Source organism: Chelmon rostratus, chromosome 18 (genome assembly GCF_017976325.1).
Source record: "Chelmon rostratus isolate fCheRos1 chromosome 18, fCheRos1.pri, whole genome shotgun sequence".
Lineage (NCBI taxonomy): Eukaryota > Metazoa > Chordata > Actinopteri > Chaetodontiformes > Chaetodontidae > Chelmon > Chelmon rostratus.
The window spans coordinates 3040522-3060121 of record NC_055675.1 but is presented as its reverse complement, the minus strand read 5'-3'; the positions used below and the strand labels follow the sequence as shown (position 1 = coordinate 3060121).

The window sequence follows — 19600 nt, the reverse complement described above, 5'->3', positions numbered from 1 at the left end:
GGGGAGTGGCAGGACATATTGGGGGATGGGAGCTACGCAGTGGCGCAATGCAAAGCACATGCCTGATACTTATGGTGCAGAGACGCAGAGCATGCAACATACCGGCACTAGCACACAGTTACGCAACAGCAGAAGCACTGGAGCCATGAAAGATGTGCTGGTAGGAGCACCTTTCTCCACAGCTGAACAGACAACAACATTACATGGCTGACTTGATGCCCACAGCAAGACATGTGGCTTTTATATAAACTAGTTTGAAAGCAACACCTCCAGAGAAACGACATAGAAGCAGGCACCTGCACAAAGATGATAATCTGACCAACAGCAGCAAACCAAAACAACCAGTCTGAGGGGGAGGATTTAAACAGCTCTTTGGCCACAATGGCAGGAAGCCCTGGCAAAGCGACAGCAAAATAACGGCACTAACTGCAATACCTCAGCTCAGATTCACATACAGTCTGACAATGGAGAATTCCATCCGGCCGCAATGAAAATAGTTATAAAGGGCCGGAAGTGTTGGTGCACAGATAAGGCTGGTGTGACCTTCAGGGAGCAAAACAACCACACAGCTACTGTGGGAGAACTGATGTTGTTGTAAAGGAGAGGGGGCTTCCCTCTTGTTACCGTGTTACTTCTCTGTTCTGATACACTGAAACATGTCGAAGCATCATATTGCTTCACCCGGTCTCAATTATGCTACTTTAAAAGCATTTTTCTGAAACATTCAACAAAGATTGAAGATTAAGTGATTATTCAGTCATCAGGAAATGTATTTAGTTTAACAATTTGAAAACTCTGATTGTCGATAGCTTGATCATTTAAGTCATACTGTATTTTAAGCGATAATGACAACATTGCACTGGTTCCAGCATCTCACATGTGAATACTTTTTGGTGCACTAGTAAACTGAATACCTTTGGACTTGGTCGGACAAAACAAGCTGATTAACTAAGTTAACATCGGTTCTCAAAAATGGTGAAATGTATTTTTTCATCATCCACATTAAGATCATGAGATGACCACTGCATGTGACACCGGTCACTCATGTTGGACCCAGTATAAACAGATAGAGCTGGGTGAGCCTAAAGGGGACAATTTCCTGGTGTTTTGGCAGACTTTGTTGGAAGTTAAATTCTGCGCTGATGCCAGTAAGTGAAAAAAGTCTTTACATTAGTCTGGAGGCCTGAATAAGTAAGCGGGAATAGTTGGAGATTAACTTGAGCAACAGGACTTCAAAGTATCTGACCCCAATTATTCATTGGACTTAGTTCCTGACGTCAGATTCTGAGAATGACTTGCTTTACACTCCATCTGAAACCGGCTGCACCCCTCAAAGCAGAGAGTCAGCACATTTTCAATCAACACATTGTCCTTTCAGCTCAACAACTGCTCTTCCTGTACACAGTAAGTGCAATGAAATGAAAAAAAGAGTTCATTGATTGATAAACTGACGGGGGACGAGGCAGAGCATTCTAACGCCTGCAGAGATGCACCGTGGATTGTTCCAAATCACCAGAGACAGAGTGTGAAAGACTGAGCACGCTCCATGATCCCCGCAGGTTTACATAATGTGATGTCCAGCCACCACATGACCATCCAGGATTGCTGGGGATTATGCATGAGTGGACCGCCTTCACAGAAGATGAATGAAGTAGATAGATAGACGTCTGAGCTATGTGACTGCTCTGCCCTTTGACTTCTGAACCCAATACATCCACTAAGAGTTGCATTCAGAGAAATCAACCAACAGCTCAGCTACATTTCAGTCAGATGGCATAATCTCAGTCGTTCATTCTCTCATGAGCATTATCTGGAAATAGCCTCCCTCCGGACTGTCTGACGTCAAATGCGTCATGGTGGTAATAAATCAAAGTTTTGCCACATAATCCTATGTGTTGGTGTTAACTATACTTTTTCCACCACAAGCAAAGGCACAAATGTCCCTGGCGACGCAGTGACAGATGCAGAGAGCCACACATGCAGATGGGCTGTGGGAGTTTACAGTACGCAGTCAGATATGAGACAAGAGAGCAAACACTGTTCCAATTCTGTTTTTTAAATCTTACATGAGAAAGATCTGATGTTTTCTGCCTGAAGTCACGTTGAATCAGTTCTGATCTGGGTCACACTAATATGAGAGACAACGTGAGATCCACTGATTTTACACACAGTGTGTTTACAGGTGTTGCACATATGTAAAAAAGAATAATGAAGGTTTTAGTGTGGCCAGAAGGAGCTGTGTGGAGTGAAGCGATGTGACTTGAGTCCGTGTTGGGGGGGTCTGAAGACTACAAGCTGAATGAAATGAAATATACCTGGAAGTGTGGCGTTAGAAAGATTCGCAACCTACCCCAGTCTCCGACCAAACTGTCAGCCGACAAAGCTGCATTGATGGTACTGTTGGTGCCAGGATTTAACAAGAAAGAAGAACGTGTGGAATAAAAGACAGCATCTCTCGTTTAAAGTGTCCATTCTAAGTCTAAGAGTACCATGCTAAATCCTTTTAACCATTAAGTTATTATAATTGTACTGAAAATAAGTCTTTTTGACTGGTCACCTAACACACTTGTCATCATAACAAAAGAAGCAGCTTTACTGTGAATCACTGGACACAGACGGACACAGGTAGCTGACTGTCAGTGAGCTAACCTTTGCCAGAATTTCAACCCACTTGGATCAAATTCAATGCAATACTTCATTCAGATGCAAAACGGCCACATTTTTCCTGTGAACACACAACAGTTTGGATTTGATCGCTGCCATTCTGATATCTTAACAGAGATTTGAAGACACACAATGAGAAGCCCTGCGCTCTGGCTCCAGCCTGACTCTCAGTCTCCCTCTAACCAAAGCACTGTGGGAAAAGCGAGGCGGAGAGAATCTCACAGGAACCATCAGTGTGTTGCAGCCAGGTTAAAGGGTAGACGAGAGTCAGACAACATTCAGAGTGCAGGATGTTCTGCTCCTCAGGCATTACAATCAAACTCTTCCACACAATCAAAGTCACAATAATACGCCACACCGAGACATAACAACACGTGCATAACTCTGGAGGCTGGGATGGTTCACTGTGGCAAGTGTGGCAGAGAGGCACCTTAACAGTGCAATCACTTCTTCTACGTTTACAGCCACAGCTGAGAGATCAACAAAAATTGTACTAACACAATAAACTTTTTGATGGTAAATACTTCTCCAATCTAATCATCTTTATTACTGATTAATACTGCTTTCAGAGAATGTGAGAATGTGTGCAGACAACAAGCTAATATAACCACGGCAGTGCCAATCCTTAGACTCTCCTAACTACAAGAACAATCATTCCAAAACATCAAGAAAAAATCCACAAATATATTTTCTAATTAGCAAACTAGCTAACTTGTGAGCTAACCTGTGACAGCAGTGCTAACGCTGACAGTGAATGGACATTAGGACGATATGAGCAAGGGCCAAACCACAGACATGGCTGTGATGTCACAAATAGGTTTCTGAAGGGAGGCCTTTCATTTGCATGTAGCACACATGATGTGCTACACGAACTGCTGAGACCCGGACTTCACGCAGAAAAACATACTGACTGTTTTAGAGCGAGACCAGCTGTTCATACACTCATCCAGACAATTCAACCTTTTAAAACTTAAAACTCAAAGCGCAATTTATGTACACCCACAACGCCTCATTGTCTTGTCAGGCTTCCTTTTTGTGGCCTCATTGTTGTATATTTAGTTATTTATATTTCCAACTCTACATTTATATCCACTTGTCCAGGCGCTGCTACAAGACAGCTCCTTGGGTACCAGCGTTTCTGTGATGTTAACGGCGTTGCCTTTGGAAACGGCTCCAAGATGAAAAGCTGTTGCTGGTGTGTGTCTGTACGGGGAAACTGGAGCAGTGACGCTAATATAGCTGCTCACCAGATCCCTGTGGAGCACCCAGTTGGCATGGAGGTAATGGATCCCATCCAGAATCTGATACAGGAGAGACTTCACCATCCCTCGGGGCAGCTGCATGGGCTTCTTGTTGGCCTTAGAGGCGCGGTGGAACTTGATGATGTGCTGCGAGGCAGAGAAAGGTTTCACCTCAGTTGTGCTTGTGGAGTGAAGCATGTCTGGCCTGCTCTGACAGAGTAGCAACAGCATTTACAAGAAAACAGTCCACATCCTGGTGGTGCCTGGTGCAGTAGGCAAACTATAATGCTGTGATTTATGTATACTGTGAATTTAATGTGTAGCCTTACTGGCAGCAGTATATAACAATGGGAAACCAACAACAGCAGCGAGATGAACATGTATAATGTACCAGACACATGTGGCCTTTTTCTAGAGGAGAATAGCCTCTCCAAGTCCTGGCTGGCTACCTGACAAAGTGTTTGGTGAATTTGGTGAATTTAATATTGACAGATTATTGGCAGATAACTGGATGCTGGCTGGTGTTGTCTCGCCAACATGGAATGGTGTAAAGAAAACATTTCAAAGGCAGCACAGGGTTTATTCGGGAATAAATGAGGAACTCATTCCTGTAAAAATACATTTATCTTTTCGGCTATTCAATAACATGTAAATACTGACAGTTCCAATCTTCCCTCATCACTCATATAATTACCTGAGTGATATTAAGCATTTGCATGTGAACACATGTACAAATGAAAGAATTTCATGACTGTTTCTCTGGTTGAGCCCACGGTTAAGTGGATCATCTAAAGGTTAAGTAGATAATACATTTGGCTTCTAGGTTTACATCAGCTATACACAGCAAAGAGAATATATAGCTGAATACAGGGTAAATGTGTGCGCCACATGAATTGGAATTTCACTTTCAAAATCAAACATACCACTGATTCATTTTTTATCACATATAGCCAAAAATTGAATCTGAACATTGGAAAACCTTTTTTCTGAAGGGGACATCATGTTTGCTGTCAGTTTCAGTGAAGGAGACACAGGTTTTCTGTCACATAGTAAACTTGCATTTTGGAACTATCAGGTGACATCATGTAAACACGTGTACTGTTGCATGCAGCGATGCACAGAGGGACTCACCCAAAGGTCATGTTCGGCATAGTCAAAGAGGAGCCAAACCTTTCTGTCGCTGTGGGACAGGAACACTTTCTGCAGGGCGATCACATTTGGGTGTTTCAGTTCTCGTAACAGCTGGAAGACACCACAGAAATGTGTGAATCATTCAGAGGGGGTTACTTTAAAATAACACATATAACATTAGACGGGATTTCATTTTTCATTTCATGCCAACAGCAAGTTTTCTTGAAAGTTGAGCTCATATGATATTGATGTAATAATAATAACCCAGCCTGGGTTATTATTAGCAGGAGCACAGAATGAACAGATGAGTGTTTTCCTGAAAGAAAACCTTGGACTGTTGCATCATTTGGGAAAGAGTGAGAGTGACAAAGTGCAAATTCCTTCAGGGTGGTGGCCCGTAAAACACAGCAAAATAATGGTGAATGTTGAATTTACAGGACAAAATTTACCCAGAGGCTTTCCAAAACAATAATATTTCTATTATATGATGTGCAAAGATGTGAGGAAAACTAAAACTGCACACAAACACAAACTGTGTCCTCTGTTCTCAAACACACAGATGTGTGTGCAGATTAATCAGGTACATTCCCTTGACAATGAGCCTGTGTTACAGTCAAAACCACAGCTCTATTCAGATGGATAATGAAATACATTCCATTTGGAGGCTCTGAGTATTGTGAATGAATTAATTTACAGCACAGATACAAATGACACATAAAAGACAAGAGAGTAATTAATGCCTGAAATGATCCAGCTGATATATATCTCAATCAAAAAGCCAACATCGCTCAGACTTATGAACAAATGTGTGCATGAGCAAAATGGTCATTTTAGAGGCATCATCCTCATCTAAAAGACAAACATATGTGTTTTCAGTAATAATATTTCTTTCCACGCAGTGTGTGTATGAGTCAGCAGCGGTGCATGTGCACACAGTACAAAACACTGTACGTGACTGTAAATGTAGATGACTGGCATCCAGCCTGTGTGTAATCCTCTTAACAACATGAGCTGATTAGCTCTTTGTTTGATTTTGTTAATCACATATCACTGGAAAAAAATCAGATGTGTTTCTAAATACATCCTGAAAGGACAAGAGGAACTGATGAAGCATGGAGAATTACATTTGAAAGGAACAGAGATGTCATTGTGGGGGCCCCCCCTTTGGCATGTGCCTCACAGTTTGAAAACCTATAATCTGGTATCACAGACAGAATTTAGAAATTTACATTCACCTCAAAAAGCCAATGACAGGTTTCCTGTCAGCTACACTTAATGCTAACAAATCATGCAATATCCTGTCCCAACAAGCTGTACTATGAATGCTCTGCTAGGACATTTTTATACGTATTTCTATTCAATTTCCGTCTCTTTTCTATTTTCTACGACTATAATCTATAATATCATATTTACATGATATTATAGATTTAGACAAAGAATATGTGATGATATATTTATTCGTCACAATAAGATATAAGATCAGTGAACACCATATGTAAGAGCAAAACATGATACTATGTGATTCCAGAGGGAACGGCCAACTATTCCAATCACAGAAAAGCAGCAATTAGATGTCCCAGTTTAAAATGTGCCAGCTTCAAAGCATGGAAACTTCTCTTGTTGTCTTTTCATTTGTCAGAGGGCCCCTGGCTGTAACGGCAGCTGAAGGCTGAATGGAAGTTAGCAGTGAAACAGCAGCATAATGGAGAATTTCATCCTGGCTAATGCTGCATACTGTGCTGCATCATTCAAGTAGCACCTCTTTCTCTGTCTATCTGTAACTGGTTCATTGGCTTCCCTCACCCCCATTCACACTGTGCCATTTTCTGACACATCACAGACTATTCATAATCAATCGTGCCCTTTAGACAGGCGTACATGTCTGCAGGGTGGTTCAGTCGGGAGGGAGACGAAACTGAAGCAATCTACGATGAATCCCACCCACTGAATGAATTATTCAGTTGTACCGGCTGCCATGACCCTTACTGTACTTCACCTACAGTAAGATATAGAGAAAAACAGTGCAGATTCTCAGCCCTGGACCTGTGTATCCCTTTATAATGTTCAATATGTATTATTGGAACCAACCTTCCCCCATCACCCTTCAGTTTGTGGTTGTTCTTCTGTATGCGCTTTGCCTTTTGGGTCCACATCTTCCCATTTTGCATATGAGAGCAATCCTGCCATAAGTGGTTTTGGCAGGCAAATACCGATTTGACCCAAAGTCACACTCAAAGAGTAACTAAAGCTGTGTAATTACCTTGGGGTCTTATATTCAGGTCAGCAACTCAGAGGGAAAGGCTCTAAATTCAGAGAATCCACTGACACAAATCCTGAGTTACATGGCAGAACTGTTCTATTACTCACAAACAGAACTGCGCTGGTGTTGCGTCCCTAATTTATCACGTGACGCATCTTTGAGTATCCAGAAAAGTGCTCTATAAACTTTAATGTTATTCTGCTGTGTGGTCTGATCTTTTTTTTTTTTACTTGAACTCATCTGGATGTGTCTTGTAATTCACTTTACTAAGATGATCTCAACAAAAAAAAAAAAAGTTAATTAATGTCTGCTAATTACCAATAAACACAAAGTACAGGCTGATGTGAATGGCATTAGTTTTGCAAATATTTGATTAAAAACCAAAGTGTTGGACACATTGAAATTGTGACTTCATAAAAATCATCCTCTGGAAAGTCTGCACTAAATTTAATGGCAATCTTGGTAAAAGTTGTTGCAATATCTTAATAACAACCAAAAATGTCCACAATGACCATGTATGGTGGTGCTAGAGCAAAAGTCACCTGCGGCTTTTGAAGATATCTGTAGAAAATTTCCTGGCAATCCATCCATGGATGGTCTGACACTGATGAGCGACTGGCTGTCAGCATGGCTAATAAAAACAGGTAGCTGCTTGCAAAGACACCAACTGTGCCGGGTAGCTGTCCTATATATGGAAACAGTGCTTCCAAAAATGTTCCATTGTAATATAATATACTAATGCTGCGCATGTCATCATCTGGTTGTATGTCACACAGTAAGAACATCTTCTGATTTGAGCAAAGAACTAGGTATTCTGTTAAAAACTGACCCTTAAATTGGGTTTCAATTGCAAACTGGGGCAACCAGAAACCACAGGTGGAGGCCTGAACTCTTTCCTACTCAGCAGCCAAAAGGGCTCAGTTTGCTTCAAGCAAACTAGTTGTTCCATATGTCTGCACTCGAGGGGGAAAAGCTGGCCATCATAAAAAGCAAGATATGATGAATAGTACCAACAGGCACCCTATTTGGACACTGTGCTCTCAAAGCCATTCATGAGAGTGGCTTTGAGCAGCCCAGCAGCCATTCACACCAGGACTCATGTAACCCTGATGACTTAAATGATGGTCCAGTGGGTAAACGACCTACCCAATGTAGTCCATTGACCCGTCAACACCATGACTCATGTGACCTGAATGAATCACATGATAGCTTGGCGGGTCTATGATCCTGCAAGAGGATAAATACCCGAGACTTCCCACCAGTCGGTTAGAACTGAAGAAGCCTCTTGGATGAGAGGCGAAATGTCTTCTAGAACCACAAGCAAGTCCAGTTGCCTTTTGGAAGCCCTTAAAGGCACCATGACCTGGATGAATGACAATCTTCAGAGACAAAGCCATTCATGGGGCCGTGCTGGGATGTGCACACAAAAACTAATGGAAGTAGTTGTGGGAAGAAAGAAAAAAGAGAGGTTGTGTGAGATGTTCAAACATTGCTTACTTTCTCAGACACACCTGATAAACAGCTGTGTACAGTGTGTGTGAAAGCTTAACAGGCTCTGATTCGGAAAATTACAACAAACAAATTGTTGGATGCAACCCCCTGATTCCAATATCAGAAAGGTGTAGGAGGAATAGTTCAGACACTCTTCGATGAGCCAACAAGCACTTTTAGAGACTTCTAGAGCTGCTTCTTTCATACCTTTTGTTTCATGACACATTCGAGGTTAAAATCAAATGGTTGAGTTATTGTTCTTTAACAAAGGAAACATCAGACAGAAACAAATCCCCAAAACGTCATTTTGGATAGTAACTTGGATGACGATAACCTAGGACTCACTGTGAAAAGGACATGAGGTCCTGAAAGAGCTGCAGAAAGGAGAAACATTTGTCCCGAAGAGAAGACTTGACCACACAGTCTCAAGCATTCTGCACATCTGAATACATAAAAAGGCTTTTCTGTTGTCGTGTTGTAGCTACTTTACTGAGATAGCTCTAAGGACACAAGACTCCACTTGTGTTACTGTGTCGCTGACCAAGCACATTACTGTGTATGACTGTTTAACTGTTGTTCTGTTTTACACTGTTACAGAGTAAAAAACAGACGTGAACACCACTGCCCAGAGCCAATTTATTCTGCTGATCCAAAAAATATAAGCAGAGGCATTAAAATAAATATACAGCAGATAAACTGTAATAACTGGATCAACAGTGCTGCAAAAAAAGTATACTTTAAATTGTGTTGTACCCATAAGGACAGCCTTGGCGTGGAAAGTGACAGAGGAAAGGACAAACCGAGGGGAATAAAGCAGGAATTGTATGCAGGCTGTTTGATTTGGCCTCTGAATGGGGAAATGAGGTTTGTGTTAAATCACAACCTTAATCCACAGGCTATAATGGGGCATTGTGGTAATGAGCCCTGGGCTTAGGGCTTGTACACCCCCAGCTCTAGGGCACCGCTTTCAACCCTGAGGGCCGTGCGCTGGACAAGACCCACTGAGACCTCATATGATCGCTGGCACTAATACCACACTCACACACAAACCCAGCGTTTGACGCGGGATCATGAACTCGTGTTTAACCCATTTATTGTACTAGTTCAGTGGCAGTTCAAAACGTGCCTGTCCGGAATGGGCCCCTTATTTGGCCTGCAGTGTTGCTGCTTGCGGCTTTCTCAATATCATCGACTCGCAGACCCAGAGAGTCCCCGCAGTTAAAGACCCAGCTGTTCCAGACCAACCGTTTCAGACGTTATTAGACGTTTTACTCCTTTTTTAAACTGTATTTAAAACACAGTAATAGTCCCTGTTTTAGATTCTGATTAGCTGTGTCTGTGGTCATGTTTGACAGGTCAAGTATGTGACAGACGGGATCTGTACTTTGGTTTTTATTATGTGGAGATGCTGCGAGACAAGTTGACCACTCAATCGATGTCAGAGTGAGACTGCTGCTGTTCTTCATTCAACTTGTTTCTCCATTTAGCAAGTTTGGGTGACTGGACTTTTCAGCTTGATTAGCTTGTTTGTTAGCAACAGCTCGTGCTACGTTGGTGCACTCCTTACTCTTTTCATGTGTATCAAATAATGGATGACTGAAGTTCTTTGAGCCTGTATATAATGAACCAGTTTTGTCTGCTAGACGTGAATGACATTTTCTGCACCATATTTTGGTGTCCACCCCAAGTGATCCCATTCAGAACATTGTCCATTCTTTACCATCGATGCAAATAAGTTGCTGGCTGGTGCTTAAAGGCACATTTTGTAACAGCTGGACATTATGCATTTCTGATTTTTGTTGTGATTTGTGTTTCCTGTTAAGTTATGTGCACCCCTGATCATAATTGTTGTTTCTGCTTCTTTGTTAAATTACATTTAATCGACTAAATGTATGCAGCACACATTAAAAGCAAAAGGTACATTGCATGACAATGTATTAAAAATGACAAAATATGCAATAAAATAAAATAAAAGTCTTGTTTTGTCTTAACCAACAGTCTAAAACCCAAAGACATTCAGTTTATCATCATACATGACAAAGAAAACAGACAAACAAACATTATCATACTGAGGAAACTGAAACCAGAGAGTGTTGGCCTCCTTACTTGGAAAATGACTGAAACAATTAATCGATTATGAAAATAGTTGGCGATTGATTTTCTGTTGATTGACTGTTGATCAGCCACTTGAAATGCTTGAAGACACTTTGTTATTTTACAAGTGGGCTCCCATTTTGTTGGTTCTTTAGCACATGCGTTTGCATGAGCATGTATTGTGGGTGACGCTACACATTCCTGCCAATGGCTTCACACCTAGATCTACTACTCACTCTTCCTCACAGTCCTGCCAGCATGAGTGCGAGTGTTCAAGTGAAAGCCTCACTGCCCTCCTCGTCCACATACATCAGCCACAAAAACAACATTTTAGAATAGACACAAAACCCTTTCCTGATAATTATTTTGGTGTATGACAGATAAATTGTGAAAAAGACGCCTTTTCTATGAGCGACCCAAGAAACGCAGCCATGTGCCAGCAAAGGCAGGGACCAATAAGACTGCTAGCAAATAAACATGAATAAAAGATGAAAAGGTAATATATTTTAGTGTATTAGAAATACAATTAAAGTGTAGAAAACTCAATGCAAGAACACTTTTTGTGCTTGTATTCATCTTGAGTTCATCTTCATGGCCCTCAACATCTTGCTCTTTGGAGCCAGAAATGATCATATTTAGATGAGGGGGTGGAGTTGGGTGGAGGATACACCTTGCTCGCCTCTACCCTAACTGGATCTGACTGAGAACCAGAGGACACGCTGTCTTCATGCAGCCACGCCCTGAAGCCCACCGTGTTTTATCGTCGATCCTACTCTAAATAGGACCAGAATTGACAAATTGCTGAATTTAAGAAGACTTGAAAATAGCGACTGACACCATAAGCTGATGAGGAAAATGTTTACTGAGGTAATGAATCAAGTGAAAAGTAGGGTCATTTTCTTATAGGCTTACATGCTCCATGCACTATTTATACCACGTATGGGTCCAGCTGACACAGCTCAAATGTGGTTACTCTTGACATGGTAACATGTGGGTGACAAAACCACAACTGTTCTGCTCATCTAGGTGTGTTGGTAGAAGAGTAAACAAGTGCCTGCAGGGGGATCAATACCAGCACAGACACCATGGCATTAATTCAATGACCCGTCACAACTATGTTGTACTGAAACATGGAAACAAGTTCACTGCTCCGTGTCACATGACAGCAACAAAACAGCTCAGAGCAGATGATTTTCTCAGGCCATCTGACGCATTACTGTTTGTAAAACATATACTTATCTCGACTGTAAATAAATATTTTTTTTTTTTACAAGGATTTATATTATTCTGACTGTTTGCAAGCTGCTGGTGTAATAACATAAAACAATAAAACCAAATCCTGGGAAAATGCCACTACAGGCCATAATCACACATCTGTAATCCAGCCTTAGCCAGAGAGAGCCGAGTGCCCTGTGGGAAAAATTTTCCATGTGCAGAAAATCTTGTGACTCACTTGTAATGTGCTATTAGGCAAAGGCCATTTAGGCCGTTCTTCAACATGCCCAGGGATGGGGGGAACGCTGTGAGCCGACTGCTGAACGTCATCATCATACTGAACTCTTTTCTGCTGCAAAAAGATCATCAATGGAGCAAAAGAAGCACAGTGACTGAAGAGGGGACTGACTAAAACCACTGATATATAGGTTTGTTTAAACTGGTGGTTAAATGAGAAATAAAAGGCAACAATCAAACATGGCAGGAATAAAAGAACAGACCGTTTGTCCCCCTTTTCAGGAAAATAGGTCATGTTTTTGTAAAGGCCTCAGAGAGAATGCACTCACTGGACGGGCTCCAAATATTCACAGCTTAGCCAGTTCACCTTTAAAGAGGCTGCTCCAGACCCAAATGAGTTTTCAGGTCACTGACCATCACAGAACACTGGTAGGCAGTTTCTTATCCTGTGCCTGAGGTCAGAAACAAGAATCTAGCAATGCTGGTTTTCTGTCAAGAGTTAGATTTGACTTAAACCATCTGATGTTGTCTTTGGTTTTACGGAGCTGAAGCCAATGTGGCTGTTACTTAGTAGCAGAGACCACGATTCCAGTATGTCACTCTCTTTTCTGTGAACCAAACCCACTGTTCCCACAACGTCCTGTTTTACTGTCTTTAACCTGCTTTCAAACACACTACCCAAAATGCTCTCTGACTCATTTCTTTGTCCAGAACTTAACTGTCAGATTGCATCCTGCGACGTTTTTCACTGATTAATGGTATAACCTGCTACAGACTTGATATGAAAGTTTAAAGCACGTTTCTTTTTGTCATCAGATGTTTTTGTTGACAAGATTTTGTCCATGACCAAAACAAAATAAAATGTACGCACTGACAATTAAAAACTAGAATGAAATGTATTACAGCTGTTATTAATGAATAAAGATACATTTTTAACCACTGATTCAGAAGAAGTTAGAATTAAGATAAAATATACAATACAAATGAAACTAACATCTCACTTACGGAAACTAAAATGTCTTAAAGGTGCAGTGTGTAGGATTTAGTGGCATCTAACGGTGAGGTTACAGATTGCAACCCGCTGACTACATCTCGCCTCACCCTCCCCTGCAATGAAAGGCAAAAAACGCGAAAGGCCCCCTCTGAAGCCAGCGTTTAGTTGGTCTCTTCTGGGTGACTGCAGAAACATGGCACCGCAACATGGAAGAAAGAGGATCAAACCTGACCATACAATAATGAAAACATTAGAAGTTTATATACCATTTCTGCCAGTAGATCTCCCTAAATCTTACACACTGGACCTTTAAGTTATCGTTCACTAAAACTAGCCTAAAACTTCAATAATCAAATAACTGCAATGCTTCTTAAACTAATACTAGACTAAACAAAATTAAAAGGTACCAAAATTAACACTGGTTTAAAGGAGATTTCAGCTATAAGGAACAACACTTAATAACCTGTGCAGGTTACATCTTAGGGGTTCTGAATCTTCAAAACACATCAGACTGGCAGAGAGATGAGGTTTTGCGGGAAATAAAAGCCCACAAGAGAAACACTGCTGCCCCGGATCATCCTGCTCCTACGGACTGATTAATGGCTACTCTCATGCGGCTGGCGAGCAGCGGGTCGATAAATCCACCGCAGGCTGCTTTGTGCAGGGCTCTGCCTGCCACTGGTTAGAGACAAACGCCGCAGCTCTGTCTGTGAGGGAACATGCGCGCCAGGCCTTATCCCTCCAGAATGCACAAAGTGACGACCACTGGCACAGCGAGGCATGAGAGCAGCAGCAGCAGCAGCAGCAGCCATTTGGTGACATTTACAGACAAATGCTGCTGACTAGACTGTGTGTTTGATGGACCGCGAACTGCAGCTTCGGGGGCGACAGGTTTAGTGCTGGATCCAGGAGAACTGGAGATCTGAAGCATGTTAGAGACACACACACACTGTCTGTAGCTACATTTGTTCTGCTGTAGCAGATTTATGAGTACATATATCCTCTGTGCTGTATAGTTTATCACATCTTACTTTGGTAAGAGCTGAAAAAGATGAACTCTTCCATTTGGCAGACAGCGAGACATCAGCGCTCATCTGAGCAACCACGTGTTCCAGATTTGCAACCTACACCCTCTACAAATACAACTAAGATATGTTCCTGTTTGCACAGTGACAAGCATGGTGGGGGAGAATGGCTGATGTGAGCCAGTAAACACAGGCTGCCTTATGCAGACTGAGGCAGAAAAGATGAAGGCTAGGAATAATGAAGGCAGAACTGTAATTTTATGTTTCTACCTTTGAGGTGAAGGGGCTGTTCAGACAATTTATTACTGTGTTATTTTCTCACAGTGGATCATTATTACTGAGGAAGTGATTGCACACTTATCTTCACAAGGCTATGAAAAAGCAGAATAACATCCTTCAGTTGCTGGAGCCAGTGTTCATACTGTATCTGCCCACACATGCAGCTATGGCATAAAGGGAAAAAAAGGGAATATTTATGAGGTCAGCTGAACAAAAGCCATTGTGACCGACAGGGAAAACAAGACTCACTTCATGGGAATAATGAAATTCATGAACAATGTTTCAATTCATGAAGGTCAAACTTAATGGAATGAACAGATGTGAACCAGGAGCAGGTGGGTGAATGGATTTCTGCAATAATAATGAAACGACTGGAGACACCTGAATTAAGGCAAAAAATGTCATATTCATGTCTTTCAACAGAATCATATTTTGGTGAAAGAATGACAAGCACTGATTGAAGATAACTCCAGTTTCTAATTTTATTTTCATAGTTTTGGCCTCATTGCCACTGTTTATAATAATACTTTACTCTCTAAGGGTGACTGTCAGGTCTGGCAACATGTGGGCATTGTTAAAGATAGAGGAGAGGCCAGACAGGTTTCAAACAAACGCTAAAATTTATATCCAAACTGTTATGGCATAAGGGAGACTTCATGAGACAGCTAAGACTGGCAAGGCAAAGGCTACATGAGCCAACCTAAGTGCCACGAGCAAGCTAATCTGGTAGCATGTTTAGTCCCTGCTACTGCTGTTTATTATATATCACATTGAGTTTTTATTTTCAAACCATCGCCAATGCCCTCAATGGTCTTTTCCTGGTGAAGGTAGCACACTGCACTGCGGCTCTCCAGGTAACACTGTCCGGTAACCACACTGAACTGATGCAGTTGTCATGTGTATCCCTCACACACCACTTGTTCTTGGCTACCCTTGTATCAAGATCCACAACCCACACATGGTTGGTCTAACAATAAGATCGCCGTCTGGAATCCATTCTGCCAATCTGCTCCTTTCCCTGCCCAAAGTTCCCCTGTCTGTAAACCTGTATCTCCTCCAGATCGCTCTGGTGTTCCACAGGAATACCACGACCTAGACGAGGTTTTCAGCAGAGAGCTGGCCACTTCTCTACTGCCTCCTCGTCCTTACGGCTGTGCCATCGACCTCCTGTCTGGACCTCCCCTTCCTACCAGCCGACTATACAACCTGTCCCGTCCTGAGAGAGAAACCACGGAAAACTACATCCGTGAGTCACTCAATGCAGGTATAATCCATCCCTCCTCCTCTCCTGTCGGTGCTGGATTCTTCTTTGTCTTTAAGAAAGACAAAACTCTTAGACGTGCATCGATTTCAGGGGTCTAAACGCTGTCATGGTCAAAAACAAATACCCACTACCACTAATCTCATCTGCTTTTGAGCCACTGCAGGGAGCCACAGTGTTCTCAAAACTGGATCTCAGGAAACTCACTTTTTGCTATTTTGCTATTTTTGTCAAATTCAAGTAGTCCTTAAGTACCTTTTGAGCAATACTTGAGTATACTTGGAAGTGTAAATAGTTGCTAAACTGGCACAACTTTAAGTGTACTGAGGTACAGCAGTGAAAACCAGGATTCATGAGCATTTATAACACTCTTGCAGTACAACTGTACAATATCCCCAATGTGTTGGGATTATACTTAAATATACTTCAAATGAAGTGAAATTAAAGTACATAGTAAGCATGCTAATAATGTATTACGAAGGACTACAAATAAGTATAATTTTCAGTTTTTCTTTACAAGGACTTTGAAATACCACTTTAAGTATTGTAGTATTAGTATATTCATTTTTAATACATTTAGGTAGAATCTAATGATATCTATTTAGAAGTATACTTTTTAAAAATGCATGACAAACAGTTTAAACGTTTTCTTGTTAATACTATTCTATCCTTTTGTTTTAGTTCAAGTTTTTTTAATTAAACTAAATTATAGTAACACTACCTATTAACACTGGTGTTCTGTTTAAAATAATTCAATACTCAGGAACAAAATTCAAATTAACCCAACTAACCTACTCACAAAACCATTTTTGTGTGAAGAAACACTAAAAACAGACTACAACTACAGCTGACAACCTGGAGCTCATTTTCCAAATCAAAAAGGGTTCCTGTTTTTCATCCTACCTGGACTCCCTCCATCTATAAGCCCCACCCTGATGAACTCAACCTACACAAGTCAGCTCACCGCCCACACCCGGCTAGCAGAGGATTTACCCGAGCATTATCTAAACACAGGCTGCTTCTGTCGCAGGGGTTTAACGGCTGTGAAACTTCAGTGGGCCGTGTTATGCAACCTGCTGCCCGTGTTGAGCCTGGATGGTCCAGAGACGAAGCAGGGTGGTGTGATAAAATTTTCATTTTCATGGTGCACTTAGCTCGACATGCCTTGTTTACTCTTACTTAAGATATTGATTTACTGAATTTCTGAGACCTGTTTTTGATCCTCATCTCACCGTCTTCTTACTTTCAGCTCGACACCCAAAAATAGAAACAGAAAGTGCATCCACTCCTCTCAGAAGCACTGCAGGCTTTTCAATGTGTGGCAACAACAAAGTAACAAATTTGAGATCTTTGTTCATGATGATGTCTCAGAAAAAAACGAACCCTTTATGTGTAGCTCCAAATAGTCGTCACCACTTACTAGTTTTTCCATTTTATCAGATGCTGCTCTCTCTCAACCTGCATCACACCGCACTTCATGTAGATTGAAAAGCACGCTTGACTGGATGATACACTTTTTGATGGCTGATAAAATCATTCAGAACAACAAACTCTATAAAGGTGACGTGCACTGATTTGCTGTGTTATCCATGCCTTACATTTCTCCAGTCCTAAAGGGGCATATCAACACGGGCATGGAAAATTCATAAACGACCCTGGCCACTCTGTGCTGCAAAACCAAAAGCACATGGCAGCCAAACCAACCTCTCTCCACCCTTCCCGCCTCAGCTCCACTGCATGCGGCATGCCAGTTGCTGAACTGAACAGTTTCCTAAACGAAGCGAGGTGGTGGTTTGGGAGGCACAAAGACTCCTTTGTTCTGTTGGACAAGTCGAGTTACTTTTTTTAAGCAAATCGAGCTCTGACGGGTGTAGTGTAGAGGAAACAAGCAGGGTGAAGCTTGCTCTGCAGCGACATAATGGCATTCCTCTGCTGCATGTAGGTGAGGAATCCAGGTACATGGATGACCTGCACACAGTTTTCACATTCCTGACGTGTTCTTCAACCCTAACTGATTAATGCTGAGGACGAGCACTTGGTTTGCTTGTCACCAACAACAGCCCTATCTAAACTAAACGTATGCTGCCACTCTGTTCCTTTGACAAGGTCAGCATTCTGTCACAAATGCAAGAAAAAGAGATTGGACTTAAACAAAACATGTGTTTATCGCCACAAAGGCCGACTACTGAAATGGGCTTTTTCTCGTTTTAAACAATAAAGCTAAGGCAGCGTTCAGGCTTGGTAAAATGCAGCTCATTCATTTCAACGAGGCCACTGTTCACATCAGGGGGCTCCAGCAAAAAAATGCAGGATTCTGGAGGAACAAACGTCGAGCCTGACTCAACTTTTGCTGCAACACAGTGTGACGTCATGCCAGAACACACTGCATTGGCCAATCAAATACATGTAAACGCACATTCCTGGTAGATTACTTTGTAACGTGAATGTTGTATTTCCACTGTTTACCTCACAATCCTGGCAGCTGAAGCTTAAACTAGAATTACCAAATTGTGGCTGCTCCAACTAGTCAGTTGGCAGTTTACGTCCACCTCTGTCAAGACTCATATAATACATGTGGTGAAGACTTTGACAGGATTTAATAAAATGTATTAAGTGTCTTTTTTGGTGAAATGGAAGTTATCACTATATTGATATACATGACTCCAGTGAATAATTTCCAGGTAGAAACATGCTGCCTTCACTCAGAGACTGTTTTTGCAGAGGAGTCCAGAGGACTGACAGAGAGCTTCATCACATGGTGCAACAACAATCACCTGAAGATCAATATCAGCAGAAGCAATCAGCTTGTGTTGGACTTCAATGCTTCAAATACGGCTGCTGCTGCAAAAAAGATAGTAACTTAAACAGTGGACGCTTCACACTCATGTTCAACCTGACAACACAGAAGAGCTTTACAACCAGCTCAGTTTCAAGGTGGACATCCAAGATTAGTGTCAGTGATTCAGTATGTGACCAAATGTGAAATCTGGTCACAATCTGTTCTTCTGTTCCTGAGTTATGGAGTTGAAATGGTTGGATACAAAATGTCATCACTTCATCATTTTATCCTATCAGACATTTGTGTGAATATTAAGTCTTGAGTTATGGCCAAAAATGTGTTTTGTGTTTTGTGACACAGTGACCTTTGACCACCAAAATCTAATCAGTTCATCCTTGATTCCAAGTGTTTGGACCCAATTTGAGGAAATTCCCTCATGGTGTTCATGAGATATTGTGTTTCAGAGGATGGGGCGTCCTACTTTTACTATTACTACTATTAATGCATGAGTAACAATCTAATCAAATTTTTCTGCATTGCAGTAAATATTGTGAATCTGAGCTTCATATTGTAGCCAGGATCTGCATGGTTATACGTCATCATACTGACAAAAGCTTTCTATTGTACGCAGTAAGCAATCCTACCACAGGAAGTGTGTGTGTTACAGTTATTAGACGAGAATGTCAGGTAAGCCTATTGAACATGCTGACACCGAGAACACAGAGTTGGGTATGGGCTGAGAAAAGCTGAACGGGTGTATCCCTGTCTAGTAACCAGACTTTCTGGATTTGATTTCATTGTCTCACTGGTGACTGGAACAACATGGCCCTCCCATTCTCTTTTCATTGCAGTGCTGTTGTTCATCTGAACAACCAGTGAAAAGTCAGCACTGACCCAAGACGACTAATCAGACACTTTGCATCAGCCTA

The 19600-nt window shown here is 41.7% G+C and overlaps 1 protein-coding gene across 1 annotated transcript in view; it reads right to left on the bottom strand.

Moving 5' to 3' along the window:
- The window catches only part of cdk19 (cyclin-dependent kinase 19), a 61067-nt gene that overhangs the window by 30496 nt on the left and 10971 nt on the right, over positions 1 to 19600 (bottom strand). The window contains exons 3-4 of the mRNA XM_041958631.1: positions 5037 to 5147; positions 3912 to 4052 (exon numbers count right to left, since the gene is read on the bottom strand). Coding sequence (XP_041814565.1) covers positions 3912 to 4052; positions 5037 to 5147 — 252 coding nt within the window. The remainder of the gene's footprint in view (positions 1 to 3911; positions 4053 to 5036; positions 5148 to 19600) is intronic.